The 16,554-nt window shown below is 53.2% G+C and overlaps 1 protein-coding gene across 4 annotated transcripts in view; it reads left to right on the forward strand.

Annotated features, from left to right (window-relative positions):
* TPCN1 (two pore segment channel 1) overlaps positions 1-16,554 on the forward strand; it is a 65,160-nt gene that overhangs the window by 39,798 nt on the left and 8,808 nt on the right. For all 4 annotated transcript variants that reach the window (XM_035017051.1, XM_035017050.1, XM_035017052.1 and 1 more), the window contains exons 4-20: positions 967-1,143; positions 1,539-1,652; positions 2,453-2,583; positions 3,441-3,529; positions 5,101-5,135; positions 5,877-5,935; positions 6,193-6,292; positions 8,753-8,869; positions 9,117-9,241; positions 9,998-10,046; positions 10,563-10,626; positions 11,483-11,527; positions 13,611-13,667; positions 13,748-13,801; positions 13,964-14,036; positions 14,980-15,087; positions 16,040-16,111. In XM_035017051.1, coding sequence (XP_034872942.1) covers positions 967-1,143; positions 1,539-1,652; positions 2,453-2,583; positions 3,441-3,529; positions 5,101-5,135; positions 5,877-5,935; positions 6,193-6,292; positions 8,753-8,869; positions 9,117-9,241; positions 9,998-10,046; positions 10,563-10,626; positions 11,483-11,527; positions 13,611-13,667; positions 13,748-13,801; positions 13,964-14,036; positions 14,980-15,087; positions 16,040-16,111 — 1,469 coding nt within the window. The remainder of the gene's footprint in view (positions 1-966; positions 1,144-1,538; positions 1,653-2,452; positions 2,584-3,440; positions 3,530-5,100; positions 5,136-5,876; positions 5,936-6,192; positions 6,293-8,752; positions 8,870-9,116; positions 9,242-9,997; positions 10,047-10,562; positions 10,627-11,482; positions 11,528-13,610; positions 13,668-13,747; positions 13,802-13,963; positions 14,037-14,979; positions 15,088-16,039; positions 16,112-16,554) is intronic.

Consider the following 16,554-nt stretch of genomic DNA (forward strand, 5'->3'; position numbering starts at 1 on the left):
GGAGGGTCTAGGGCTCAGGTAAGGGGCTGAGCACGGTGCCTGGTCTGGTGGGCACTCAGCCAGGGTCGGTCCCTGTCCCATTACTGTTGGGGCATAGGAGTCAGGGCAAGGCCTGTCATTGTGCAGGGCTTAGGAAATGAGGCGAAATTGTCAAGAAAGTAAGAAGTGGAACATACATACATATATGTTAAAGGTACTCTCAGGCTCCTTTTCTTCTCAATGTTAGTGTCGTTTATAATCGTAATCACAGGTAACATCTGCAGGAAGTCTGCTGTACCCCAGACACCGTCCTAGGTGCCTTGCGGGAGCCTTATGACTAAGTACATGTGTTAGCCCTTGGTAGTTGAAGAAGGGGAAGGAACTTTCTGAGCGTTCTCCAGGGAGGAGCGGGGAAGCCAGGACCCAGCCGGGTTTGCTCACCCCAGACCCCCAGCTCCTTACGTTCCACGGACGCTTCTGAGAAGGGCAGTTTGGCCGCTGAGGGGCTCACGCGTGTCGCCTCTGTTCGTTCTCTTGGGACTATTTATTCTTTGATTCTTCCAGGTGGTTTTTAGGAAGGAGCCCCATCCGCAGACTTGACAGGGGTGCAGTTTGGTGAAGATAATGCTTTTTTTTTTTGAAGATTTTATTTATTTATTTGAGAGAGAGAGAGAGCACAAGCAGGGGGAGCGGCAGGCAGAGGGAGAGGGAGAAGCAGGCTTCCAGCGGAGCACAGAGCCCAACACAGGACTCGATCCCAAGACCCTGGGATCATGACCTGAGCCAAAGGCAGACGCTTAACGACTGAGCCACCCAGGCGCCCCAGAGATAATACTTTCGATCTCCCATCATCTTCCTTCTCTGGCCTGAATCTTTGCTCGTCGCCAGGGGCCTCCTCCTCCCCACCGCCCGCCCCCCGGCCCCCCACGGCACCTTGTGGGGTCTCATCCTGAAGCCCGTTCACCCACCCTGCTCTTGTTTCCTCAGGAAGGCGAGAATAATGACAAGTTCTTCACCCACCCCAAGAACGCCAAAGCGCTGGCGGCCTACCTCTTTGCACACAACCACCTCTTCTACCTGATGGAGCTGTCCACAGCCCTGCTCTTGCTGCTACTCTCCCTGTGTGAGGCCCCCGCCGTCCCCGCGCTCCGGCTCGGCATTTACGTGAGTGTCCGTCCCCATGGCCCGCCTGACGGAACATTCTGGAAGGGCAGATACTATGAGCGGATGTAAAACGGAGAGGCTGGGGGGGTGGGGGTCACAGAGGACTCAGGAGCAGCAATGAATCACCAGTCTCGTCTGGAGTCCCTGCTGGAATGAATGCACCCCCTCCCACCCCCCATGATCTGGCTCCCTGGTAAATTCCAGGGCGGGGCGCCATCTGATTGCCTCACTTAGGACCATGGGGCACACCTTGGCTCCCGGTGAGCAGTGCACCTGATTAGCAGTGCCACCCATCATCTTCAGCCTCAGGGGGAAGAGGTAGCTGGCTGTGACCGCCGGTCGGGGAGACAGTGGGGCTGGTGATGCGATATCTCCCCCACACCCTTTGATTGCAGGTCCACGCGACCCTGGAGCTGTTCGCCCTGATGGTGGTTGTGTTTGAACTCTGCATGAAGTTGCGGTGGCTGGGCCTCCATACCTTCATCCGGCACAAACGGACCATGGTCAAGGTGATGGGTCCATCTCCGTATGGCATTGTCTTCCACGTCACCTTCAAGCTTGTGTCTTCAGTTCAATTCCACATCCCCCATGGGCTGAGCCCTGCACTCAGAAGTGTGACCCTGGGGCCCATCCTCGCCTTATGGAGCCTTGCTCTGAAGGTCATGGTGATGCTAACAGGAGCCATTGTGATTTGGCATCTAGTGTGTGCCAAGCCCTGGCACGACAGCCTTTGCGGGAGACGTGTTACTCTTCCTAGTTTACACCCTGCCATCCAGACGAGAATGGGATGTAAATCCCAGAGGCTTGGGATTGAAACCCAGGTCTGTCTGGCCTTCAAGCCCACACTGATCAGCAGCCAGTAACTACAGCTCTCTCTGTGCAGTGAGCAGGAACGCGGCAGAGTGCACTTTGCTGTGTAAAAAGCACACACACTTGTCCAGGAGAATGCGCCCAAGGAATGGCAGACCAGGATGCCCTGCAGGCCCCAGCGGTGTGGGGAGAGCTGAAGGCAGAGGGTGGGCAGACGTGGCTGGGCAGAGTGGCAGTTTTGCTCGGAATACTACCCATTGAGCTGCTGGGAGCTCTGCCTGTGGCTTCCTTCTCCTGGGGCCACACGTCTGTGTCAGCAGCCACAGGGCTTGTCTCCAGGGGCTACTTGATGTTGGGGAGGCCTGAGAGAGAGCTGGAGAGAGGGGAAGGGCCTCTTGAGGCTAGAGTGGGCAGGATCTGGCCGGCCCGCTGTTCTGGGTATTTGGGAGGGGGGTTGGGTTCGAGGGGCTGATGGTGCTCTGTGCCTGTCCATCCCCAGACCTCCGTGCTGGTGGTGCAGTTCATCGAGGCCATTGTGGTGTTGGTACGGCAGACGTCCCACGTGCGTGTGACCCGGGCGCTGCGCTGCATTTTCCTGGTGGACTGTCGGTACTGCGGGGGCGTCCGGCGGTAAGGCCTGGGGGACGAGACGGTCGCTATCGTGGCCTGGCCTGGACCCTCTGGGCCTGTGGAGCAGGACCCAGTGAGTCAAGTAGTGATAAGATCAGTCCTGCACGCTGGGAGAATATAAGCACGCTCATTTCCCTTTGCCGCTCAACCCATACGGAGCACAAGGCGGGAATCTGCTCCGATTTGGTTTCCCGGCCCCCGGTGTGGGGCTCTCTGCCATCTTACCTACAGCCTTCTGGGGCTGGCTTCTCTCTCTCTGAGCACATTAGTTGCCCAAATACAGCTGCGGCGGCAGCCCGAAGCAGGCAACTCCACAGAGTCCGAGCGACTCGGCAGGCTGACACCCCCACTGAGCCTGGGGGGCTGGACTCAGCCTGCCCACCAGCCTGGAGTTAAGCTTAGTTCTGAAGAATCCGTCTGGAGAATCTCTTGGCTGGGGCACTGTTGATGAGAACAGGCTAGCAGTTCACTCTTTAGGCCCATCCTCAGAGCTGCAAGCAAGTGTCCCAGGATTAGGTGGCCCCGAAATGTCTTCATGCATCCCACATCCCACTCAGGGAAGCTTTGTGCCCAAGGTCGTGCACTTGGCCTTCTGCCCTTCCCTCCGATACTCACGGGGCCGTTGTCTGCTGGGGCCTTACGAGCAGGGGGAGGGGCCGCATGTGCCGCACCTGCCCCCGGTCTTCCTCTCACCCACTGAGTGCAAGTCCTCCGGGGAAACGCTAAGCGTGATGTCACAGACTAGGGTGCAGTAGGACGTAATGTTGTGTGAATCAGGAGCCCCAGGCCCCCGTCTCGCCCATGGAGTCCCAGGCAGCCCTCCCCGCTTCACCCCTCCTGTCCTGCTCTCTGCCCAGCAACCTGCGGCAGATCTTCCAGTCTCTGCCGCCCTTCATGGACATCCTCCTGCTGCTGCTGTTCTTCATGGTCATTTTCGCCATCCTCGGTGAGTCCCCGGCACCCTCTAAAAAGCAAATTCACAGTTGGAGAAAATGGACTTGGACAGTTTTAGAAGTCTGGTTAAACACTCATGGCCTTCAACTTAGGAGATGCAGTATTAGGAATAAGATGGAAGCCATCTCTGTATCTTTTTGCAAGGTCATTTCCCTTTCCCCTCAGAGGTCCTTCCTGACCTAGGCTTACCATCGCACGCATATCTTTGTAGTTATACTTCCTATTCCCTTAAACCACGAATAAGTGCGATTGCTTTGCATGTTGAAACATTTTACATAAATGGTTATATATTGTGCGTGTGCGCGCCCTCCTGCGAAGTTTTTTCTGTTTTCACTATTACACATCACGCTGCTGGGAACGCTCGCGCATCTCCTGTGTATGAGACTCCTTTAGGGCATGTGCCTGGGACGGTAGCATGTGCACACTTCAGCCTCCCCGGGTTTAAAAGCAAGATCATGGCCTTTCTAACCCTGAGGAAGCCTTGCCTCTTCAGATAAGGCCAAGTACTTATGTGACAGCCACGTCCAGACGCAGGGCTTAGACAGTAGAGACCCTGGGACGTGGCTGGGAAGCCTGGGGTCCCTTCTCTGGTCCTGGGATGGTGAAGACAGTGGAACCAGAGAGCTCTGCCTCTAAGGCCAGAGCCTCGGGCCCTTCTGACTGCTGTGTCCTAAACCAGTGTCTCCCAAGTTGCCTCCTACCCTTCACCCTACAACCCCCAGTCTCTGTTGAATTTCCTTTGTGTTCCAAGGCAGCTGCCTCCCCTGAGGGCAGAGCTTCTCCCTTTTCCCACTCAGTACTTCGAGGTCTCAGGGGAATAGCCTATTCCAGGAGGGAGGATACTGATGGTGTTCCCACCCCAGGACCCTGGGCTATAGGAGAACAAGGGGATCCCTTTGGAATTGTTACTTGGCTGTCATGTTCCCAAAACCAAAATTGCAAACCAGCAGTCTGGATTCCAAATCCAGCCCTTGGATGAGTTTCATTTGGTCTGAAAATGTTGAGCCAACATTTAAAAATTAGATTTGTTGCCTGAAAATATAGATTTCCAGCCTTGAAAAAATTTTTAATCTTTTTTTTTAATTAAAAACATTGAGATGGGATTGACATACCACATCGTATTAGTTTTAGGTGCACAACATAATGAGTTGATATTTGTGTATATCATGAAGTGATCACAGTGAGTCTCGTTAACACCCATCACCACACACAATTAAATTCTTTTTTCTTGTGATGAGAACTTTCAAGATCTACTCTCTGAGCAACTTCCAAATATATGATAGAGTATTGTTAACTAGTCACCATGCTATACACCCAGCCTTTACAAACAGTAGACTCTGGTTCTTGGGCCACATTCCCAAATGGCAGCATTTCTGCCGTGTCCAGGCACACCTGCTCCTTTAGACAGAGCACGGTGTGTTCTCCAGAATGCCGCAGTCCCCACCACTCCCTGATGCTCGCCCTCTGCCCCCTGCCCTCGTTTACATTTATTTGGGCAATACTTTGACGTCTGGGTTTGGGACCTCTGCTCTAACCTTTTTTATGTTTTTTGCCACCTTCTAGGTTTCTACTTGTTCTCCCCTGATCCTTCAGACCCCGTAAGTAATCTCTGTGTTTGTCTTTCTTTTTTGTTTTTGTTCTTTGTGTTTAAAAAAATTTTTTTTTGTTTTTTTTGTTTGTTTTTTTAGAGAGAGTGAGCACGTGCATGCATGGGAGGGGGGGCAGAGGGAGAGAGAGAACCTTAAGCAGGCTCCACGCCAACATGGGGCTCAATCCCACGACCCTGAGATCATGACCCGAGCTGAAACAAGAGTCATATGCTTAACGGACTGAGCCATCCAGGCGTCCCTGTTTCTTTTTTAATGTGGGGCCTTTCCCTTCAAACAGGGTGGCCAGCGTGACCCCCTGGCCACATTAGGAAGGTCTCTCAGCATAATTTATGGCGCTGGAAAGTTCCTGTCACCCATACTTGAACCGATCCTTTCCTTAAGCACCAAGGGAATCCCCTTTCCTGCCCTTGAAACGCATGTTTCCAGGATCAGATCTGGAACAGATTTGGTGAAAGAGCAGTGGAGGGGAGCCAAGCCGATGTGCAGACATGTGATTCTCTAGGAAAATAGTCCCAGTGAGTTGTCTGCTTCTGCCAGAAGCACAGAGTTCAGGAAGGCAGAGGCGGCTGGACTCCACATTTGCTCGTTCCTCTGTCCTCAGGATTCCTTGGGAGGAGGGGGAGTTGGTGGGGTGGGGAGGGGAGAGGAGGGGCAGGGCGGGGCACTCCAGGTGGCCCATGGCGGCCTGTTCCTAGTGCCAACGCATTCTTCTGCCTTCTTTCCCTATAGTACTTCAGCACGCTGGAGAACAGCATCGTCAGTCTGTTTGTCCTTCTGACCACAGCCAAGTGAGTGTGGGCTCTGCTTGGGCTTGGGCGCTCTGCTGGTGCCACAGGGTCTTCTCTTTTCAGCCAAGAATGTTCCACACCTGAGCACAGACAGGTGCCCAGGGATGGGGGTGGCCCGATGAGCTGGAAGCCCATGGACCGAGAGGAGGGGAAGGTGGGGTGGGGCTGGGAAGGCAGAAAAGAGAGATATCCTCTGGGAAGATGGAGAAAGGGAGAAAGCAGACGTGGGGCCCTGCAGTAATGTTCTGCAAATCCAGTTTCCCAGATGTGATGATGCCCTCCTACTCCCGGAACCCCTGGTCCTGTGTCTTCTTCATCGTCTACCTCTCCATCGAGCTGTACTTCATCATGAACCTGGTGAGTGAGCATGCGTCGTGCCCCCCCACCCCAAGCTTCCATCCCACCAGCACAGTGCTGGGCACCGAGGGAATGAAGTAAGGATCACTCTCGGCCTCCTTTGGGGAACGGGTCCCAGGCCGTAGTCAAGTGTGGCCTGGCAGCAGATGCGTTATCGGGACTCGAGTTCCTCTGGTTACAGTGGTAGCAGCCTCCCCGGGGTAGTACTGCTACCAAGCTGTTAGCATTACAGGCAGCCTGTTAGGTCAGGCTGCCCTGGGGCCTTTCCTTCCCCAGCAAACATGTGTCAGGATAACTATAAAAGCTGGTTGGGGCGCCTGGGTGGCTCAGTTGGTTGAGCGACCAACTCTTGATTTCAGCTCAAGTCATGATCTCAGGGTCTCAGGGTCTGGAGATGCCCCCCGCACTGCTTCCCTCCCCCCGGCTCATGCACGCATGCTCTCTCGCTCTCAAAGTAAATAAATTAAAAAAATAACTCTAAAAGCTGGCTTTAATGAAGCCGTGGCCAGGCACTGGGCAAAGTGCTTTGTATATGAGGATTAAATGATTTATCGCAAAAACCCTGGAGCTACTGTTATGATTCTCAACTTACCAATGAAGAAACTGAGGGCCAGACCAGCAGAGTGACTTGCCCACAGCTGCACAGCTCGGGGTGGTCGGGTGAGCTGGTTGGATTGCAGAGCCCTGCTCCTAACCACTCCGTCCTGCTGCACCCACGTGTCTGTTTCCACTGCACCAATCGGGAACCATTAGAAAAGCCAATGCAGGGCGCACTCTGCTAAGGAGAACGTGAAGTCCCCGTGCATATTGGGAACTTTGGAGGTGTTTGCCAAGGCCCAGCTGGCCACCAGGAAGGTTCTTGCCATCAGCAGATTCCCCGTGTCGAGACCACACATCAATGCCAGAACTATCGGAGAGGCTTCATCAAGTCTTACGTTTATTTTTTTTTTAAGATTTTATTTATTTATTTGTCAGAGAGAGAGAGAGGACAACCAGGGGGAGCGCCAGGCAGAGGGAGAAGCAGGCTCCCCGCTGAGCAGGGAGCCCGACATGGGGCTCGATCCCAGGACCTTGGGATCATGACCTGAGCCAAAGGCAGATGCCTAATGGACTGAGCCACCCAGGCGTCCCTTGTGTTTATTTATTTATTTTTTTTTAAAGATTTTATTTTTAAGTAATCTCTACGTCCACTGTGGGCTGGAACTCCCAACCCCAAGATCAAGAGTCACATGCTCTCCCAGCTGAGGCAGCCAGGCGCCCCAAATCTTGTGTTTATTTTTATACTTCTGGAAAGCGTTCTTACACTGCTCACCACAGTCAGACCCAGGGTAGAAATGGAAAGCACTTGCCCTGGGGTAGACTTGTGAAATGTCCTAAAAACTGGAAGTCTTAAAAAGGAAAATATTTTCCTTTTTTATTCTTCAAAACCAAAATGTTGGCTATCTTTACACATGTTATAGTTCTTATATGCTGTTGTCAGTTTAGAATCATAAAAATATATTCTGTGTAACTGATTTGCTTCAATTTGTAATGTATTTAGAGCTGTGAAAATCTAAGGCATGGGTCAGCAAACTGCAGCCTGCGGGCCAAAGCCAGCCCACCGCCTATTTCTATAAATAAAGTTTTATTGGCACACAGCCACGTCCATTTGTTTATGCATCATCTGTGGCTGATTTCATGCTACAGCTGCAGGGTTGAGTAGTTTCAACAGACACCATCTGGACTTCAGAGCCTAAAATATTTGCTATCTGTTCCTCTATAGAAAAAGTTTGCTGACCCTCCCTTGAGCTAAAGGGGGAAAATGGGGGACCAATTTGAAGGGATGGAAAAGACAAGAGAGTGTCCCTCAAAGTATTTTTGAGAGAAAAAGAAAGGGTTTCCAAAAAAGGCTTCTCTCAATTCTGCTCCCACCCTCTTGTTGCCCTTTGATGATGCAGACTGCATCGTCGTTAATACGCCAGGTCTGGAATTAGGCAGCCTGGGAATGTTGTGCCCTGCAGGGCAGGCTATCCCACCACCCTGATTTCTGGGGCCATGCGTGGAGCTGTGACTCACAGGGAACAAGGGGACATGGGAAGAAGCATCCTGTGCAACGGTGTTCCTTCCTGCCCGGAGGTTGGAGTGGACACAGGCTCCCTGGCCATGATACTGGGATGAACTGGGTGTAGAACCCAGTGTGGTCCTTTCTCCGCTTCCCGTTAGAACAATGCCCAGCCAGTCGCAAGCTTAGGCTGAGTGAAGCACTTGGGGGAAGTAGAATAATGACTTCATGTATCCGAAGAGAGAAAATTTACAAGTGGCAGGGGATGGCCTTCCTCTGCTGATGTTTGGAGACAGACTTCCTATATGAGGGACAGGGGAGAGGGTCTTCTGAAGCCCCCCTTCTGGGGTGGCTGGAATTGCCCAACCCCTTGAGGCCCACCCCGCAGGGGAGCCAGGTCCCGTGTTCTTCTCTCACAGCTTCTGGCCGTGGTGTTCGACACCTTCAATGACATTGAGAAACGCAAGTTCAAGTCTCTGCTGCTGCATAAGCGAACTGCCATCCAGCATGCCTACCGCCTACTCATCAGCCAACGGGTAGGGAGGAGTGCGGGCTGGGCTGGGCAGGGGAGTGGTCCCTGCTGCCCCTCACTTGCCCTGAGCAGCCCCCTAAGCGCAGCATGGCCAGCAGCTTTAGAAACCAGGAGTTCTGCCCCTGGGGGAATAAGAACGAGCCAGGTGCCCTGGGATCCCTTGTTGTCCCGAGGGGCTGCCCCCCAGGGAAGGGGCAGTCTGGGCTCTGCATTTCCCTGTGTTCACACGGCCGTCTGTCCTCTCCCCGCAGAGACCCTCCGGCATCTCCTACAGGCAGTTTGAAGGCCTGATGCGCTTCTACAGGCCCCGGATGAGTGCCATGGAGCGTTATCTGACTTTTAAGGCCCTGAATCAGAGCAACACACCTCTGCTCAGGTAAGAGTGGACACCAGGTGGGGCAGGGTGGCCAAAGGCAGTCATGAGAGGGAGCTGGAGCAGGCAAAGGCCCCAGCAGGTGGCTGGGCAAAGAAGCTTGTTAGACAGTAGTTTTCCCCACAGAGATTCTTATACATGTAGACGGTATTATTCATCAGGTTTCTTTTCACAAGTAACAGAAGCCCAGCCCAAACCCAATTCAAGCTAGCTTTACAAAAAAGGAATGCTTTGGCTCATGAAATGGACTGGCCCCACCACTCATTCTCAGCCCTGAATCCCATGTGAGCAGAGCCACAGAGCCAGATAAACACACACACACACACACACACACACGGCCCTGAGATCTGCATGGGCAGTCATGGTCTTCCAGACTGCTGACGATCAGAACTCTTCTTTCTGGGGAAGGAAGCGGGCCAGCTATAGACACACGAGTGACTGAGCTCTCTTTGGGCTGAACTCAGCCGTTCCATTAAGTCCTCTGCTAGAGGAGGCTCTGTCCCTGTCCATCTAAGAGTTACAGTCATCCAGGGGGATTAAAGCTGTCTGTGATCAGTGTAGACGAAGCAGATTCAGTATGCATGGCACCTGGAGGGAAGAGATGAAATGCCCCCGGTAAGGGTCCCTGGGGCCCTGAGGTGCTGAAACTCGCAGATGTCCCCTCCCCCATTGAAGGGGACCACAGGTGGACAAGGGAGACCTGAAGCTCAGTGAGAACAGGTTCTGATTTTTTTAACCTTTTCACGTTGCTTACAACAGCCTGAAAGACTTTTATGATATCTACGAAGTTGCTGCCTTGAAGTGGAAGGTGAGTGCTCGTGCAAAGACCAGAGAGCCAGAGAGGGAGTGGGGCCAGCTGCTGGGGGGTGGGGGGATGAGGCTGAGCACACCGGAGGCCCAGCTCCTTCCTGGCTGGAACAGCTCAGCTCTTGGCTTGGCACCCTGCGCTGCAGGATTACAGGTGCCCCCCGCCTTGTGCCCTGACCATTGCCCTGTAGCTTCCTGCTTAAGAGCACCCCATTAGTCACGGACATCAGGCAAGTTACCGAACCTTCCCAAGGCCTGTCTCACCTGGGAAATGGGAGAACGATGATCCCTACCTACAGTTATGTTCAGGATTACGTAAAAAGAAGGCATGTGCGCGGCTCCATTTACAGGCTCAGTGGACAGCGGCATCGTTGTCCTTATTTCCATCCCTGAGTGTTTTCATTATTCCCCAAGTTAGCCAGGGGAGCAGGGCAGGAAAGCGGCAGCCTGGCCCCTAGAGCGAGGTTCTGGTCACTGGTCCTCACACCCCCTCTCCATGGCCCTGTTTCCTGGCCAGGCCAAGAGAAATAGAGAACACTGGTTTGATGAGCTTCCCAGAACAGCATTCCTCATCTTCAAAGGTAAGGTTGACCTGAATAAGACATCTGGGCAGCTGGGGACAGATGGAGGTTTCCAGAGACCACAGATGAGCATTTGAAGAGCATGCTCACAGGGTGTGTGTGTATGTGTGCGTCTGAATGTCTGTGTATACAAGAGACAGACAGTGTGGCCACCCTAGCAGGCAAGTAAGTGTGTTTTCTAAAAGGTAGTAGGATTACATTATCGATTCTCTTCTCAAATCTGCCTTTGTGCGTAATCGCATATTCTGACCATCCTCCTGTGGCAGGATATGTAGCGAGCATAGATGATCCCTGACATCATGCTTGCCCAGCAGAAAATTCAAAATTCTGAAATCCAAGTGTGCACCGTAATTAAATGCCAGTTTTGAAGTTCCGTGGAGGGGAATGGTTAGCTCGCAGGGGATTTCTTGTGCAAGAAGCCTGAAGCCTTGGGTGTGGGCCATTAGGAACAAGAGTCAGGACGGTGTATCCTATTTGGTGATTTCTCCTGCAGCTAGGGCTTCGGGCATCGCTGTTAGTCCATATTCTTTAGAGGGTTTTCCATTCCATGGAGGGATAGTTACTCAAGTGGATGAATATAGTCCCGGGTTGAGGCCAACGGCAAGTTAAGGTTGGCAGTGGCCAGCAAAGCTTCACTGTGCTCCATCCTGACTCCGAGCTGCCGGGCTCTCCCCAGAACGGCTGTTGGCTGTGTGGTCTTGCCTGAGCACAAGCATGGGGTCACTCTCAGAGTACGCCCTCCTTCCTCACCCCTGGGCATAAACACCCTGATTGCTCACATGTGCGAAGTGTGTGGTCGGGGAAAGTGTCCTTGCAAATGAAGATTTCGATGTTAACATTTCTTCTCTTCAAATAGGAATTAATATCCTTGTGAAGTCCAAGGCCTTCCAGTATTTCATGTGTAAGTGAGAAATACCACAGCTCCAGGCCCCATCCTGCCTGAGCCTTTTACCATTCCAGAAGGTGGAGAGGCAAGAGATTAGCCCTGCAGCCGTGTGGTTGACTTTTTATTATAGAAAATTCCAAGCATGTGTAAAAGTGGGGAGAGGATAATGAGCATCCACGTACCCATCACCCAGTTTCAATGGCTGTCACCCCATGGCCAGTCTTTCTGTCCATCTGTACCCTCACTGTGGCTCATCATCCCCTCCCTAGACCTGGAGATTTTGGAAGCAGATTTCAGAACCACAGCATGTGGTTGGTTGCTCTGTCACTTAAGTTGGTTTCAATCTGTAGGTTTCTCTTCCATCCCTTTTCTCTGTCTTGTGACAGTGAGTTGAAGAAATGGGACTGTTGGGCCTTCAGTCTTGTTTTTGCGTGTTCCTCCATTGTTTATTTCCTGTGGTCTGGTAGTTACATCTAGAGTTGTGTTGTCCAGTGTGGTAGCAATTTGCCATGTGTGACTATTTAAATTTAAGCAACTAAAATGAGAAAAACTACAGTAGCCACATCTCAAGTGCTCAGTCACCACATACAGCTAATGACTACCGTTTGTAATGACTACCAGTTGGACAGCCCAGAGGAGGAAATTTCCATTGTCATAGGAAGTCGTCTTGGACAGTACTAATGGAGAGGCCTGGTGGGATTCAGTCTTTCTAAGGAGCTCTGGTTCCATTTAGTGGGAAACGGTGCTTAGACACCACAGTTTGAAATGCTAAAGGTGCTCGCAGCTTGGAGTTGGTTATTACTTCTAGGCCTTTCCATGGACAGAGGTAGGATTTTGTTTTTAAAGATAAACCATATCAGGAGTTTATCCTGACTTTTCTAATTCAGATTCAGGACTATTGCATTTTTACCGAACTTCCTCATTCTTTCATATCCAGATTCTCCCCTCGCCCCCGTCTTAAAATCCTGGTTCCCAACACCACTCACACAGTCACTCATTTGCTGTATCCCACAGTAGACTCATAACTGTCTCCAGACAGTAATCCCAACACAGTCCCAGCAACACAGTGACTAGAACATCCCTCTGGGGACATACATTCACATGACACGTGTCAAGGTCACCTGTAGTGGTCCTTTCTCAACGTGGGGGTGTCACCAACTGGACACACATTTAGGTTTCTTTATTTCATTTTATTTTTGATTTTCAGGGATTGCTTTTTTTACATCTAACTTTGTTTTATACTTATGTAAATTGTCTACGTGGTTCCAAGTCAGATCTATAAAACAAAGTATATTTAAGGATATCTCATTTACATCCTGTCAAACCTCCTCCAATGGGTAACTTCTATTTTGGTTTCTTCTTCCATTTTTTAAAAGCTGTAAGTAGATACACATATATGCCTATCCCCGAGTCTTAATTTAACGATAGCATACTTTATATACACTTTTTCCCACCTTGCTTTTTTCAGTTAACAATATATCCCAGAGACCACTCCCCATCAATATAGAGAGATAGTCCTCATTTCTTTTTAGAGTTGATACTTCACCATTTCATGAACGTGTCATAGTTGATCCAGCCAGTCCCCTGTTGATCATTTAGAGCACTTCTAGATTTTTGCTCTCATGATCAGTGCTCCAGCAGGTGGCTTGCAGGACACCTTGTTTTGTGTTTTGCTAGTATGTCATGGGGGTGGCTCGCTAGAACTGGGATTCGTATGTAAAAGGCCAAATGAATATGTCATTTTGCTAACTAGCTCATGCAGTCATCTTAAAATCACCTGTCTCTGGGGAAGAGCAACCATTTTAATACTCATGCAACTTTTACACCGACTTGGAATGGCCTGTGGGTTTTACTGAAAAACAACTGGTATCCCTACGGTGACATAGAGCATGCTTTTAGAAACCTGTAGCCATTTTCTAAGTGAAACCACTGGCTGATGTAGCTCATGTAAAAGCACTGAGCGGAAGGAAGCCATCCATCACATGGGTATGTGGAGCATCTCCCGGGGGCCGCCGGGAAGGTAGCCGGGGGGGCTGCTGCTGTGAGTTCTCGATTTGCACACCTATCTGTATTTTCTCTATTACGGGCCTGTTTGCAGACTTGGTGGTGGCAGTCAATGGGATCTGGATCCTTGTGGAGACCTTCATGCTGAAAGGTGAGCCCCGGCTGGGGGACCGGCTGGTCCTGTGGGCACGCCAGGCCCCACCGCTTGACCTCCCGCCTCTTGTCTCACAGGTGGGAACTTCTTCTCCAAGCATGTGCCCTGGAGTTACGTCGTCTTTCTGACTAGTAGGTTTCTGAACGTGGCTTTGCTGAACTGCTTGTCTTAAATACTGGCCTTGGGAGGGGAGGCTGGAGACCTCAGAAGAGCCTCAGCGGGAAACGGAGCCAGGCCAGGTGTGGGTGGGGCTGGGGGCGGGGCCTCTACTAATGGCCTCCTCCTGTTCCCAGTATACGGGGTGGAGCTGTTCCTGAAGGTTGCTGGCCTTGGCCCCGTGGAATACCTGTCCTCCGGGTGGAATCTGTGAGTGAAGTGCATGTTTCTTAACCATGTCTGAGACTGCAAGAGCCGCGGGTCCTCTCCCTACACACCTACAGCACACACCGTGGCCTGCTGTGGCAGGAGGAGGGGCCGAGGACAGGGACAAGGCCTTTGTCTGCTGGAGCAGTTCTGCGTGTGGCTCTGGGACTTGCCAGCATCAGGCCCCCCTTGCCCCTTCCTCCTAGACATGGCCTCTTAAGGGTCCTTAGGCCGGCTGGCTCTGCCTAGTCCTTTAGTCCCTGCACCCATCGCCAGCAACTACGCTCTTTTCTCCTCCATAAAAACCATGATTCCGACAGAGGAGGAAGCTTCCCCACCCACCTTGGTCAGCCGCTAGCTGGGGGTGGTGAAGAGCCCCGAGTGGCTCTTGTCCCCATTCCACAGAGACCTCCAAGGCCACTTACCGCCCACTGAAGTGAACTCGCCCACAAAGTCAGGCTATACTCATGAGGTCTTGGTCTTGGCAGATAGAGAAGAGTCGAGGAAGAGCAGTAGGGGGATGTGCACCATTGCTGTTTCAGAGTCTCCGTGGGTGTCTGCAGAGGAGAGAAGGCCCCTGGCTCCAGCAGGGCTGGCTGGCCGGCCTTGGGGGGATCTGACCTGCCCATCCTGCCCCTTCCCTCAGTAACCTCGTCGGGGTCAGAGGTTACCCGTGTAACCTGACGTCTGCCATTAGACCAGTGCAGGACCTTCAGGAGGGGGGTTTCTGGGCATTTCTGATCCCTGCTGTGTGTGCTGTCCTGGGGGTCCAGCCAAGCCGGCCTCAGAAACCCCAAGGCGGCAGGAAGCCGCTTCCTGTTGCTGTTGCTGGGGTCCTCCTGTGGGCTCCTTGGAAGGGGGCACTGAGAACAGGGCTGGGGCGCTGCGGGACGGAGGCGGGCCCGGGCAGGCCGAATGGACCGCTGCTTTTCCCTTTCCCTCCCAGGTTCGACTTCTCGGTCACGGTGTTCGCCTTCCTGGGACTGCTGGCTCTGGCCTTCGACATGGAGCCCTTTTATTTCATAGTCGTCCTGCGTCCCCTCCAGCTGCTGAGGTGACAGGGGCAGGGGCAGGGCGGGGAAAGCCTTGGGACTGGTCTGGGAAGTGGCAGGAGGGCACCGGAAGATTCACGAGCCTGGTGTCAGACGCACCCCACTGCGGAGGTGCCCAGCCTGTCTCCACCTGTGGGGGGCGTGCGGCCTGCCCGCCTCCCCACATCCCGGAGATGGTTGCCTCTGACTGTGGAGGGGAAACCTGGCCCACAGCACAGGTGACCTCGGCCTGCAGCCACAAAGATGCACATGCTCACAGTCGTAAACCAGAAGGCCACAGCCTCTGAGGGTGCAAGGGGAGTTTTGAGGGGCCCCCGAGCTTTTCTGGCACAGCGTCTTGTCAAGAAAAACCCTCCCTGGGTCTCACCTTTTCCGCAGAGATGGCTGTGGGGAATCAGTAAGGCACTGCTCCACAGACCCCCCCCCCTTACCACCTGGGGGTCGGGAGCTCTTGGTGTCTTCAGAAGCTTGGGTCTCCTCGTGTGTATCCTGCCCCGATCCCATACGTGTCGCTCCTGGGAGGAGAGGTGGAGGTGGGGATGGCGGTCAGGGGCAGCATCTCTCTGGAAGAACCCGCAGCTGTGCCCCAGTAGTGGGGGCCGGGGTTGGGGGAACGTCCGCTTCCTCCCCATACATGGCGGCCCTTTGTTGGCTGCCTAACCACTGAGCCACCATGCACCTGGCTCGTCTGCAGGTGTGGCTTCTGTTCCCTTCTTTCTAGGCTTTGCCTCGCTGTGCTGAGCGAGGCCTTGCCCCTCTCAGAGCCTCCTGGCTCTCTTGGTAAATGCCTGCCTCCCCCAAGGAGGAGACTGGCGAGATGCCCCCGGGCTGGCGGCAGGGAGGGCAGCAGGGCTCAGGTGGGCAAGAGGCCCCGGGCCGTCCCCTCCAGCCCGTGCCGGGGAGCAGGGCTGCGGCCATGCCGACGTCTGAGCGCCCCCCGGTCTCTTCCCTCAGGTTGTTTAAGTTGAAAAAGCGCTACCGCAATGTGCTGGACACCATGTTTGAGCTGCTGCCCCGGATGGCCAGGTACGGCCCTGCCTCTGGGTCCCCAGGGCCAGGCGTCGCGAGGCTTGTGCCCCCAGGGGGGCAGCTGGGTGGTAGATGGGGGAGAGGAGGCGGCCCGGAAAGGACTGACATCGAGGGTCTGGCGGGTCTCCAAGGAGACTGAGATGTTGACCACCACAGGTCTCCCTGGTACCACTTTTCTCCACTGACCTGTCTGAAATATTTAGTAGGGAGGGCAGGGAGCTGTCAACTCACTTACCACCTGTGTCTACATTCACAGGTAAGGGGTCACCTGTGAGTCTACCTTCACAGGTAAGGGGTGAATCTCTGGTAAAGGGGCATCTGTTAATAGAGTCCTGACTTGAGCCGTTTTTGACCCCAGACCTGAATCACAAGGCCCCTTCCCTGCAGGCACTTTCCAGTTGGTAAACCTGGCTAGGGGCATGCCTGTCCATCAGTCAGCG

This window comes from Mirounga leonina, unplaced genomic scaffold, assembly GCF_011800145.1.
Source record: "Mirounga leonina isolate KUSES-001 unplaced genomic scaffold, KU_Mleo_1.0 Mir_171, whole genome shotgun sequence".
Lineage (NCBI taxonomy): Eukaryota > Metazoa > Chordata > Mammalia > Carnivora > Phocidae > Mirounga > Mirounga leonina.